Here is a 14,215-nt window from a genome sequence, read left to right on the forward strand (position 1 = left end):
ATTCACCGCGGCACCGTGCCTCTCCCCTTTTTAAAAAAAACCCGGATTACACAATATTGATTTAGACTACTTTTTGCAAAAAAATAAGTTTGCTTTGGCCTTTTTTTTGGTGGGGTTTCCAGTTTGGCAGGTGCAGTGTGTGGCACAGACTTCGGTCTGCAACGTGGGAAAGTCTCCGAGGGCGGGGAGGGTCTGGTCTTACTCGGGGATATCGAGCGCTTGTAAACTCGCTGAGCTATCAGATATTACAATGGTGGGTTAAAATGCAGATTATTTCGTTGTTATGAAATATTCTTGAAAGCACATTTGTGGAGATGAACCGCCGTTTTAAAGGTCATACTAAGGCCTACTTAAACGCAGACGAAGAAGGCAGGAGAAAAGCGTCGAGCTCTCAAAATAGCCATTACTTGTTTTTGTAGCTCATAAATAGACAAGCAATTTGTTTTGGACGGTAGGAAATAATCTTTCCTGTTACCGACTATTTCGATTCTTTTTATCTAATCACATATGGCGGTGCTTTCAAATTTTCAGCGGAATAATTAGCTTCTAACAACAGGAAAACACTTTTGTGTCTTCCCATAACAAATCTGCCCACTTATTAATCTGAAATTTAATAAAATTCAAAAAGTGGGTACATAAGATAGTATGCTTATCCATTAATTTTATTGTGCTCTAAGCTATTAATAATTCTAGTCGCAGGCCTGTGTTGAAGTTGGGGAGCAGCACTGCAGTAACTGTATTAGTGTTGCTTAGTGATACAGATTGGTCCATTAATATTTGACTGGTCACTGTTTTACTTTCTGAAGGCAGGAAGAAATATCAAAACGTGTATTTTTTTGGTGATATCTTGTGAACTCTGACTCTAAAGCAATTTGCTTCTGGTTAAGTACTCTGAATATTCAGTGCCATTTACTATAACATTTACATGGTTTTGCTTTGTTTATTATAGGGAACAAACAAATTCTGATGCTGAATCACAGGTACTTGCAGAGGGGCAGATTACTCTTCAATCTAGTTTGACTTTTTAACTTTGTTTTCACTTTTATAGAGCCGTACTGAAAATTTAGGATTCCAGTTTTCCTCCTCCAATTCTACTGTTATCACCTCTCAAAATCCTGCATCTGTCCTTGAAAACTTGTGTCCAGCCTCCATTGTCCTGTCAGACTGATGAACTTGTTTTAGACACTGAACTAGTAATCATCTTTTTCAATTTTCCTTAAAAGATCAGCCATGATTTGTGTCTTTTGTTGCTATAACAAAATAACTATTAAACTATGATATTTGTAATTGTGTGATCAGTAATTTTCACCAAGCAGTGTCTGTGGTCAATGCCATCTTCTATGTCTCCATGTATTTGTCTAGCTGACTGGGACCACACAATTGGTGCTGTTTTTAGTGAACCCCAAGCATTAGATTCATCTCCCAGTCCATCGCTGATACCTTGGAGTCAACAGGGACCTGTTCTGCTTCTGCATTTTGCTGATTAGCCACAGCACCTCTGCTACCCACTCACCAGATTTCTTAGTCCAGTCAGCTAAATATTAGAAAGACCAGAGCCATTTGAAGACCTGGCTGCAAAGTTTGTGTGTCAGCCATTATTTTATTCTATTCCTTAAATCTAAACCTGAATCTTCAAAGTTTAATGCCACATTTAAGCTGTAGGATATGTATGATGGCCATTTGTACCTTCGCAGTATCACTTGTCTTTTTCTGCTGGCACCTTCAACCATTCCTGTGTTTCTTGACACTTTATTCCTAGACTACATTTAAAACTGTTCCTATCGTAACTTACAACATAACCAATCACCCTGCTTGCTTATACATTTCTTCTCAGAGCAAGACCTTAATTGTTTTATCTTTTGTTTTCAAGTCCTTTCATGGTCTTGTTCTAATTTCCTCTACAACTTGTAGTTATTTGCATTCTTGTAGAGCTTGGTCAGCCCTGAGTTTAATTGTTCTACCCATGGGCAGCTGTGCCCTCAGCTGTAGAGTCCCCATAATGTGAAATTCTGTCCAAATTTTCCTTTGCAGTTTTACTTATTTACCCTACTATCCCAGTGCTTGTTTGTTTTCATGTCCTATAAATCTTACCTGTTGTGCTGCTAACATAGCAAGATGGATGTATCAAAGTACAATTCATGTGCTGTAATAAGCACTTCAACCAGTGAATAGAAGCTTTTCAAAAATGAAAAATGTCAGAAATATTCAGTATGCCAGAGAGCATCTGTGAAAAGAAAACCAACATTTCAGGTCACTGTCCCTTGATGAGAATGACTGCTTTAGCCTCGTGCACGAATGTGTGCATTGGATTCTTTAATAGCATCTATAACTTGAACAAATTTACAAGCAATCTCATTTCAAGTTGTCAAGTATGCTATTTGATGGCTTAACCCTAATAGTATGTGTCAGTTGTATTTTGAGTTTTTCAAATAATTGCTAATGTAACTAGGAGGGGAAAAAACTTTTAATTTGATAGTGTAGCTCATTTTAAAGGGGATAGGTGGTGTCGAAAATGTTGGAACTAAATATGTTCATGTTTGCTTCCTCTAATTCAAAAGTTCAATCCGAAGTAAAATAGTCAACCATGTTGGCATTTAAGCAATGCTTTTGGTAACTTATCCAGATACTAGGAAATGTAATTGCATTTCATTAAGAAATAGGAGTGTGAGTAGGCCACGTGGCCCCTTCAAGCCTGTTCTACCATTTGATGAGATCATGGTATTTCCTTTACCTGAATTCTGGTTTTTTTTCTGCCTAAACCACACATCTCTGGGATGCCAAAAACAGTTCATCACATTGTGTGTGTGTGTGTGTGTGTGTTTGTAAAAGACTAGGATTTCTGGATAGATAATTAGTTCCGTGAAGAAATCCTTAAATGACATCTGTCCTAAATGATTACTTTTCTTCTATCCATTCCAGGTTCTGAGACTGTAACCCCAGTTTGTGATTTTTTTTAAGCTAATGAAGCAATCAACATCCACTCAGTTGCACTCCTTCAGAATGACTTTTTCTCTTATCTTACTGTTTTTTGTTCCAGCATTGCCCATCTGTTTGAATTGCACAAACCTTTTTATTGTCTCTAATACATATCCTTGTATAAAAACACCATATATGTATTCCAGATGTGATAGTGTTTCAATCTTCTGTGCTTGTAGTAGGACTTGCTTTTGAACTTTTTGCAGAAGAGTTAGCATGCCATCTTTAACTTCGATGTTTACCAAACTTTGATTTGTGCGTTCAACTGCATGAAACTCCCTGAGTATTAACACTTCGGCCTCTATTTTAACTCTTCTACCTCAGCCTGCCAACAATATACTGGTATCTTGCACACTCATTGTCCTTGTTTTCCTTCATCCTTCTTTGCATCATCTACATGTTTCTTCTATCTTTTTTCTCAATAAAGGAGATTGATTAACTACTTTGTGAAATTAGGTTGTCTTTATTACATGAATCAAATAGTCTGCAAAGTTAATTTTGATCATGTAGACAAACCAGAATTTTCCAAGAGCTATAGAGAAGTTTGACCTTTCAAAGGTTCATTTAATGTCAGAAATGTATACAATATACATCCTGAAATGCTTTTCCTTCACAACCATCCTATTATCCTTGTGTTGGAAAATGGGTGCATGTAGCTGCAATAAAAAGTGCCTCCTGTCAGTTTGGGGAAAATAGCTGTGTGTCTGATGTGTTTTTTAACAGCAAAATTCTGATGGTACTGCTTGGGGATAGTGTGAAGTTAATTAACTGCTATTATAAGTTGTACTTTAGAACAGTTTGTTAGACTGATCCAAACTTGGACAAGAGGCTTTGGCTTTTTAGTATAGCACATCTGTCGAAACATTTTAAAATATTGTCAGTCATACCTGTTATTGAGAACTGTATTAATCTAGTTATTTTGACAATTATTTAAAACCCTACCAGCTTTAACTGACAAAGTGCCTTTGAATTTGAATCATATCCATATCATGGTAACAATGGCTTTTGGCAAACTTGCAGTGGTTGAGCAGTTGAGTCAAATTGCCAGACATATACTGCACTAAATGTATCTCACCACTTGAAAGTTTAAGGATTAAAGAAAGATGTGTTCCTTATTGGTCTCAATCTCATGAACTTGTGTTTTTTTTTGGTTGTTTCTATTCAATATGGATTATAGGTATCACATTGTTGAAATTCTGGATCATTTGTTATTTTTAAAAAGACATGAATCACTGTTAAAGGTATGATTTGCCAGAATTTCCTTTCTTTGTATTCCAGATCATCACTTGGTTTGATCTGTTATGGTAGAGGAAAAACGGACTGACAGCTCTTAATGGAAGCAACCACTTTTACAGATTATATATTTTTCTTCACTATTTCAAAATACATGCTTAATTACATAATGCCAGGCCAGTTTCTACCCCATCCTCACCACCCTCCACCTGTGGAAAGCTATTCTTGCTTTCTGTAGCAATGAGAAAGCTTTAAGAGGCAATGTGCACCCTTTGTTTTAAATGCTGTTAAGCATAAAATGAATTCTAAGGAATTAATGAAACAATATTCTGATCAGATCTTTGCAGCAGTATCTCCATCTTCTGTTGATTTTTAGTAGTTCTACATTATACAATCCAAATCCCTGGAAACTTTCCAGAACTCCCAACTCTACCTCAGAATTAGGCTCTTGTGTGAAATCTAGAGCTGAATCTGTTAGCCATTGGGAAAATATTAAATGATCTGGATAATGATGTTTTATTGTTTTAGCTCTATCAGGAGTAAACAGTCACCATGAACATAAGCATTTTAATGTTTTATGCCCATTGTAAAGATGGAATATTTTGGATAAGTGTTAAGTGCTGACAGTTCTCTTTAATCACAGTATGAATAGAACATTTTAATACCAGCTTTTATTCTGTTCAAGGCTCTAGATTTGTGGAATGGAGTTTGCCATGATTGCTGGCAACTCTGGTCCAAATCTGTTTTGCAAATTTTATAGCTAACACATACTTACACTTGTGATTGATTCACTTATAGGTAAACAGATGTGCTAGTAACCTGCACCATCCAGTCCATTCAAGTATTTCAAATTTCAGTGTTAGGGTGAATATTATTTAGGCAACTAAATGATGAGTTGTATCAATATTAACACAGTATGTTTATAGTGTATTTTAGTGTCCTCGAATGCTCTAAGGCTTTGTAGCCAATTATTTCTTGCTGTGTAGTTATAGTCATATAGAGTAATATAAACATGAAACTGTATTATCAACAGGCCCTTTGGCCCAATTAGTCCATACCAAACACAGCATCCTTCCTGCTAGTCCCAGATTCTAACCCTCCAACACACCTCCATGTACCTATCCATATGCCTCTTAAGTGTTGCAGTTGTACCCACCTCAGCCACTTCCTATGGCAGCTCATTCCATGTACTCTCTACTCTGTAAAGAAGTTGCTTCTGGTAAATCTTCCTCCTCTTACCTTGAAAGTTTCTATGCATAGTGTTGCAAAGTAGATCATTGACCAATTAGTACAGTGCTCATCGGTATTATGCTAAAGTATTAACTGGAAAAATTTGTTGAGTTTGAACCCTGTCATTCTATTGACAATTTTAGTCTCTTGAGTCAAATCAGCCTGGGTGTAAATCATTAATCTGAGGTAAGAAAAAAATAACATGGATCTATTATGTTCTTTATATGAAAGAAAAATTCACTAACTTGATACAAATACAGAAGTTTAACTATCTTAAAGGATGTTAAGAAACATAGAAAACCTATAGCATGCAGGCCCTTCAGCCCACAAAGCTGTGCCGAACATGTCCTTACCTTAGAAATTACCTAGGGTTACCCATAGCCTTCTGTTTTTCTAAGCTCTATGTACCTATCTAGGAATCCCCTAAAAGACCCTATCATATCGGCCTCCACCACCATCACCAGCAGCCCATTCCATGCGCTCACCACTCTCTGCGTTTAAAAAAACTTATCCCGACATCGCCTCTGTACCTACTTCCAAGCACCTTAAAACTGTGCCCTCTCATGCTAGCCATTTCAGTCCTGGGAAAAAGCCTCTGACTATCGACACGATCAATACCTCTCATCCTCCCGTCGCTCCAAGGAGAAAAGGCCGAGTTCATTCAACCTATTCTCATAAGGCATGCTCCCCAATGCAGGCAACATCCTTGTAAATCTTCTCTGTACCCTTTGTATGTTGTGCATCTTTATCAAAGTACTAACTTGAATTTCACTAATTTTAAAACAACTACTTATATTTGAGTCAGGATCCCACTTCAGTTGAAGGATCTGATACCTTCAATTAGAGGCTGGCCTTGAGAAGATTGTGACGTACATTTCTCCATGCTTAAGATATGGAGTGTTGCATGTTCTTTTTAGATGGTCTGACATATTCAAATGTCATTTAAAAGGGAAATTTACCAGAACCAGAAGTCCACCCTTATCCAGACCAGAGAATTCAGGAGAATAGGTATGTCTATTCTTCCTATACTCTCATCAATTTTGCCCCAATTCTATCACTCAGCTGCACACTAGATAAGTTACAGTGGCCAATTAATCTACTAATCTGTATTTTGTGGATGTGGGAACAAATCCATGCAGATTCCATAAGCCTTGATATCAGGTCATTTTGATTGCTCTGACTCATGGATCCTCTTGAAGCATAGTTGATTTTTGTCCTATTTCAAGATTCTAGTTGCTTCTCTCAGCTAGACAATCAATCTGTCTCAGTCTACAATAATTCACACTTGTTGATTTCACTTTCATATTCTGTTGGCTTCGAAGCTAGATACTGTCCGTGATTGGTCACCCTGAGCGAGTTTCTACCATCTGCCGTTTTTGATTTTTCATTGGCTGAATTTGCTGCATGGGGTGAGCAGGGAGGGTGTTGGTGAGGAGTAGGGGATACTTTGTAGAAATGTCAATTAGCGTGGTACTGTGTTGTAAGTTATACATTTGTCTCAAAAATTACATTAAACTCTACCCAATTTTTTGATTTTTGACTATTAAAAGTAATTAGAATAAATTTAGTTACACACTGAACAACATGGGTTTTGAAGCAGTTTGGTGCCTTCAAAGCATTTGCCTCTGTAAAGGATTTTTTTCATGTACTTAAGTTCTGCTTCTAATAGGGGAGCAACTTAAACCAATATCAGAAAGGTGTTTATGCAGGTAACTTTATAATTTCTATCTGTCACTTGTTATTCAGTAAGCATAATTTTGATATTCTACTTGGTTCCTACACAAGGTGCACTTTAATAGATGTTAAAACTTGCAAGGACCCTTTCCCACTGCCTACTACTTGTATTCTGTTTGAGTGTATTGCGATGTCTTAATCTGCATTTCTTCTATCCCTACCTCCTGTCCCTTGGTTCCTCTAGTAATGCTGTATATGAATCATATGTTGCCATCCTTTGGCCCAGATTCTTTTTTATAACTCTGCTTTTGATCCTTGATTAGCCATTGTGAACCTTCTGTATACACAATTACAGAGGGCTCTTTATAAATCTACAGACTGGCACAAATGAACATTAGTATTTAAATGTTGACATTGAGAATCTGAATGTTGGCGTTGAATGGATATTTAAATTTTTTAATTTGGAAGTTGTGTGGATTATATTTGCTGACCAAGATTCATGAATCTGAAGCCTCTGTTGGTCAGGGTCGTCCATGGATATTGTGTCCTAGCTGTATAGATACACAAGCCAGGACAGTACAATATGGAGAGCACACTCCCCCTCTCCACACATCTGATGAACCCAAAGGAGTGGCAGAAGCAGACACAGTTTGTCTCTAGTGCCGTTGCAAGAGTTACCAGTCGGTCACTGTTGAACTCGACAGTTAGGGACTCCAGCTCCGGATGTTTCCCTCGGAGTTACTCCTGAAGCCTTCCCCATGAGTGAGTATAGCTGCAAGGTAGCAGATGTTTGAGGCCAGTGTTTTCCTTCTAGATGAGTCACCGAGTCCCATCAGCCTGACGCTACTGTTTTTAAGGTGCTAGTAACTAATCTTTGCTCTGGTAACTAATCTTTGCTCTGGCTCCTGTCAGTAGAAATGAACTTAGTAGCCAAGCCACGCATGAAGGCCAGGAGTTGGTTGTCAGAGGCTATTTGAGGTGCACACCTTTGAGAGCATTTAATAAGTGGTGGGATCTTATCTCCTCCTTTCCCCTGCCCCCAGCTAAAACAACCTTAAGGAACCATTCATGAATCATTTTATTTTAAAATTACCTTTATAGAGACATGTTCCATCCACTTGCAGGAATCCAAATAGCCTTTCATCTATTGCCACTATTCTTAACAAAGGCTGTTGGTAACCATTACAAATGTCACTGAAATCAATGCTATACAAATAAACAGAAGTGCATGTTGTAAAGTACATATCATTCTAATGTTGCTAATCTGAATAATGCTGTCATTTTATATGATGGACAGTTGAGTAATGTTAATTTTCTTGGGTGTAATCCAGAAATAATTAATTCAGAGATTAATTTTGCTAATAGTCTGAATCCAAAACGTATGGCAGATAATCTTATAGTCTCTGCAGTTGAGAATATTGTTCAAAAAATAGATCCTAAGGGCCTAATTCTTGTCTCTTCCTCTTAGGTTTTGAAGAATTAAATGGTGATGCAGGGTCGGAGGACGAACTTGAATCTACAGCAAGCCAGGAAACTGAAGAGTTAAACTTGATTTCTTCCAGCACAGTTAACGGCAGGAAGCAATTTGTAGACACTAATTTCAACCCCAGGCACACAACAAAAACTATTGTACACAACAGAGTGGTTAATAAAACAAAGAATTATAATCAAAAAAACAGTATGGACAAAAAAAATGATAAAGTCTTTGAGAATAAATCTAGAGACAGCAGATCAATTGAGAAAAAGGAGGCTTTGTCGTTTCTCAATGGTGTTATATCTAGCAGCTCTGGGTGTATTACAAATGGATTTTCTGTCAAGAATTCAGCTGACAATGATGGTAGTGGGTCTGAGAGTGGTTACACTACCCCGAAGAAACGCAAGGGCAGGAGGAATAGCGACAAAGGTGTTGAGAACTTAAATTTGTTTCAAGACAAAATCATGCAGCACGAGGGGAATCCACTAACCCCAAAATTAGATCTCGAGAACACCAAACTTGAGTTACCTGAGCAGAAGGCAAGTCGTTTGGAAAATGCTAAACCTAGTGGTAGGTATGAACTGGCAACAGTTAATGCAGCTGGAGCTCGTGGGAAGGTGGGAGTTGGTGAAACTCAACGAAAAAATTCAGATGGAAAACCTAGTGGAGGTAAGAAATATGAAGAGAAACCTAAATCAAAAGCAGCATCTGTAACTTCAAAGGAAGATTCCTGGACCCTCTTTAAGCCACCTCCGGTCTTCCCAGTGGACAACAGTAGTGCAAAAATTGTTCCGAAGATTAGTTATGCAAGTAAAGTTAAAGAGAACCTCAACAAATCATCCTCTAATCAGTCACTGGCTCTGGACACTCAGACACAAGCTTCAGGTCGTTTGTCACAGGTTCCTATGTCTGCTGTGAAAACTGTCACCTCAACTAGCTTTTCCAATGGCTTGGCTTCAGTAGTGACTGATGGGCATATTGGTGTTTCAGGGGTCCAGACAGTTACTACTGCCAACACTGTAGTGCCTGCCTCATCTGGGAGTGAAACTTCTGTGTCTCCTGATGGCACAGACCCAGTGGCCACAGAACAAAGAAAGCAGGGTCTCTTTGTCTACCCTTCAAATATGCAATCGGTGCTTCCTGGCACAACACAGGTGGAACTACCGTCACAAACAACTCAACAAAACCTGGGGGATATTTTCCAGAACCAGTGGGGGTTATCTTTTATAAATGAGCCAAGTGCTGGCCCTGAGCTAGCCACTGTAAAATCTGTGGACAACCCACCTCTGGATTTGACATTTCAAGCTGAGTGTGCAGTCACTTTGGTTTCACAGGGCGCTGAACTATCTTCAGGATCTGAAATTCCTGTGTTTCCAAAGGCATATGAACTCGACAAACGGACTAGCCCTCAGGTTCTCAGCAGTGTCATGAAGACTGCCACAGTGGCTGCTAGTGTCTCTGCTGAGAGCACGGCCCGGTCTATGGAGCCACATGTTAGTGAACTGCAAAAGATGGCTGCTACGAGCCAAAGTGCAATAGGTTTTGCCCCGAAGGGCTTTGGGAATGAAACACCACAACAGGCCTCTTCTACCAGTGCTTTGGTGCCATCAGCCAAAGAACACCATCCAAGGTACCACAGAGGCTCTGACAGAAAAGACAGCTTTGGGTCATTTGACTTGAAATCCGCTGTTATGTATCACACTAAAGGTAATATTTTAATGGTGTTTTCACACAAATGGAACTACGCTCGGTTCTTAGAAACTTGAGTTATCTGTGTAGCTTTCTGCATCTTATTGCCTGTTTATATTGGAAATGAAAACATCTATTCAGGTAGCAGATTCAAATCTCAGAAGCTTGGTATATATCAACAAGGTGCCATTTGAGAGGAATATCAGTGAAACACAAGATATTTGAATCTGGAACAACAATCTGCTGGAGGGACTCAGTAGGTCGAGTAGCATCTGAGAGAAAAATTGTTGATGTTTCAGGTCGAAATGGCACCAGTTCTGATGCTGCTCAACCCATTGAGTTTCATCAGCTGATTGTTTATTGGGAGGAATATCATACCAGTATGCAAGTCAAGCTGGTATGATAGTCCAGTTTGAAAAGGTCAGTAAATGGTAACCCATCAAGAAATATTTATTGAACTGTCAGTAGCTCTTTTTGTTCTTGTACTATTGTCAAGTGTTGTCACTCTGCTCTGTCAATTGTTCCTGTAATTTCCAGCAGCAATTAAACCTAGATCCATTTTGCTGTCTATACCTTGCACCACATCTCATTGAAACTCAACCTTATAAAATTCATACAGGTTGCAAGGAGAATGTTTCTTCTGGTTAAGGAGTCTAGAACCAGTTCACTCAGGGGGTAGTGAGTTATTGAAATTCTGTAGTCCAGAGGAATGTGGGGGCTCACCCAATTTGGATCCTTAGTTTCAAATCATAAATGGATGATATAGGTTGTTTTAGTGCTGCTAATGGTAGGGTGAAACTTCATCTTGCAGCAATAATTGTTGATTACTGCTAATCAAGGATTCATCTGGCCCTCCTGTTAAGCAGTATGAAATTTTATAGTGATTTTCTTTTGATGAATGTTATGTAATATTATTGAATGTCAGTTGGTTCTATTACTCAGGAGTGTGCAGGTATATGTTGACATTTTGGCAACAATCAAAATGTCTTAATTAGGCAACTATATATTTGTGATTATTGGCATATACCAAATTAAACTGCTAATTTTGTACAAGGACAATGTTTTGATGTGCTTATGCTACAAGAGTGGCTCATTTGGAAATGAAGAGGGGCTATGGCTTCCATAAGTGATAAGACGAAATCTCTTTGATTTGCTTTTGGTCACAAGCTGCTCTGACCAATGTATTTATTGTCCTGGACTTCAGTGTCTGTGAAGAGCAAAAAAAAAGGAATTTAATATCTTTTAATTGACATGGATTGTATTGAGACTGGTAAGCAAGGAGAGGTAGCAGCTGTCTCGTTGTCATACAGTATTGTGCAAAAGTCCTAAACACACTAGATTTTTTAATATAAATTTTGTTTGATTTTTTTCTGTTGCATTAGTGTCAGTAGAAATGAGCAAATTTTAGATTTCCAAATGTTCATTTTTCCGAAAAAAATCCTTGATTTTTTTTATATCTATCTTTATGTGATATATTAAGTAATAGATTTCTTTACCTAAATAAATTCTGTACTAGTTAGTTTTTCAAATAGAAGTTTGGTTACTTTGTAGGTACTTAGCCCAGTGTATGATTAAATGAAGGTAAACGTGCTGATGAACAATGACATAATGAGTTGAATGAACTAAACTGGTTAACTAAAACAAACGAGCATAGAAGGAGTCCAGCTGGGTAACAGACAACCAAACTAAAAGCTGAGGGTTTGGCAGATGTGACAGTGTACTCTTTAAATAATCAATTCTTACACCATGGCAAGAGTGAGCATAGCAACAAAACACAAGGTCAGTATCATCAAGATCTCTCCCAAGCAGAAATTTCCCAGCAGACAAGAGTTTCAATACATGTTGTCCAATCTCTTCTGGAAAATGTGCGAAGAAACGGGCATGGTTGAGAACCAGAAACAGAAGTCAGCTGTAGAAACTAGGTGCAGCAGTCAAGAGATGCATCAAACTGATATTCCTTCTAAATTAGAAGTCCAGCACTACTATCAGCTCTGAACTCAAAGAAACCACTGGAAACCAAGTACACTCCTGTACAGCCCAGAGAAGTCTTGTTAGAAGTAGTCTTCATGGAAGAGTTGCTGCCAAAAAGCCATTCCTCAAACATGGAAACAAAGCTAAAAGGTTCACTTAAGCACATGAACTCTAGGATTGGGGTGCTGAGCAGGGGGCAGTTTGTCCATAGAAGAGTTGGAGAGCACTAGATGGATAAGTGTCTGCAGCCAACAGTGAAGCACGGTGGAGGTTCCCTCCAGGTTTGGGGCTGCATTTTTTCAAAGGAGTTGGTGATTTGGTCAAAATTAATGGAATCTTCAGTGCTGAGAAGTATAAGCAGATTCTCGTCCATCACGTAGTACATTTGGAAAGGTGTCTGATCAGTCCCAACCTCATTCTGCAACAGGACAATGACCCCCAATCACATGGCCAAGGTCATAAAGAAAAGAAAAACAAGGAGTTCTACATCAGATGGTATGTCCTCCACAGAGCCCTAAACTCAACATCATCAAGGCTGTCCAAGATTACCTAGAGCGACAGAAGCAAGCAAAATGGCCAAAGTCTGTAAAAGAACTATGGCAAGTTCTCCAGGATGCGCGGAATAACCTACCAGCCGATTTTTCTTTTAAAACTGCACTACAGTATACCTAAGAGAATTGATACAGTTTTAAAGGCAAAGGGTGATTATTCCAAATATTGATTTGTTGTAGTTTTGTGACTGTTTACTGCTCTTTATAGTACTTTTTTGATATTTAGAAACTTAATTTTCATTATTTTTGAAAGCTTCTTTGCTTTACAGATTTTTTTTGCATGTGCCCGAGACTTTTGTACAGAACTGTATGTACTAGCAAAAAAGAGGGTGATAACAGATTGTTTGTTGAGAAGGACAAGCCAATGGTACCAAGATTCAGTGATGGCTAGACCAGGGGTAAGCTGCAATAGGTTTGTCTATGAACAGATTGTCCTTTAGACTTTGAAATGGTAAAGGGAATGAATTTGAATAATTGTAAACTGCTAGAAAAATTAGATTATTTTAATTGATTTGTAAAGTATTATTTTATCTCAGTTTGAGGGAGATGTTGAAATTCTTAATTATTTTCTCCGTGTTCCTTGGGATTCCATTTGGTTAACATTTAGTTCCAACAATTACTGGTAGATATCCTTTACAGTCACCATTGTCAGTTGAAAGTTCAGAGGTGGAAATATCAATATTTTCCATTTACGCAAATATTTTTGATCTAATAACTAAAATATAAATTCTGTTAGTCTCACTAACACTACCTGCTGAGAAACAGATGCAAGGTATTTGGTATTAGACCAGAAAGAGTAGGGAAGCTGATGTTGGCTTATGGTGTAGCTGAGAGTGCTAACTCAAATCATAGTGAGCATTTACAAAGGTAAATAGTAATTTGGTCACAAACTGCAAGAAGGTAGAATTTCAATTGGCCTTTGTTGCCAGGAAGATGTGTGGTAAGAATATAAAAAACAGCTTTGAGATTATGTCTTTGAGACAAATATGGATTTGGTAAATTGAATGCAAGGATGAGGAAAAAGTATATAGGATCGGCAAATATCAAGTGAAGTTTAGAAGGACGATATTTTTGCAGAAGGTTCTGATTGGAATTGTGAAGTTTATTACAACAGAACAAATATTAAATCTCATTCACTTTTCTACCTATCCCACAACTGTACAAAAACTAGAATAGTTCCCTTGGTTAATTTTTGGGATGAGCAGGCTGTGCCATTGAGAGGCTGAATAGATTGGGTCTAAATTCTTTGGCATTTAGGAAAATGAAGGATGACTTATTCTAGGGGACTTGGCAAAAATATTGCCGTGCTTTCAGTAGTAGAAAAGTCTTGAACAATAGAACATAGTTACAAGGGTCATTTAAAACTTCGAGTGGAAATTTCTTCATTTAGGTGGTGGCGTTCTAGAATTTTCTACCC

General features: G+C 38.1%; 1 protein-coding gene across 1 annotated transcript in view; it reads left to right on the plus strand.

Moving 5' to 3' along the window:
• nufip2 (nuclear FMR1 interacting protein 2) overlaps positions 1-14,215 on the plus strand; it is a 31,619-nt gene that overhangs the window by 891 nt on the left and 16,513 nt on the right. Inside the window, exon 2 of the mRNA XM_072242773.1 lies at positions 8,582-10,294. Within this exon, the coding sequence (XP_072098874.1) occupies positions 8,582-10,294 (1,713 nt within the window). The remainder of the gene's footprint in view (positions 1-8,581; positions 10,295-14,215) is intronic.

Source organism: Mobula birostris, chromosome 25, assembly GCF_030028105.1.
Source record: "Mobula birostris isolate sMobBir1 chromosome 25, sMobBir1.hap1, whole genome shotgun sequence".
NCBI classification, from domain to species: domain Eukaryota; kingdom Metazoa; phylum Chordata; class Chondrichthyes; order Myliobatiformes; family Myliobatidae; genus Mobula; species Mobula birostris.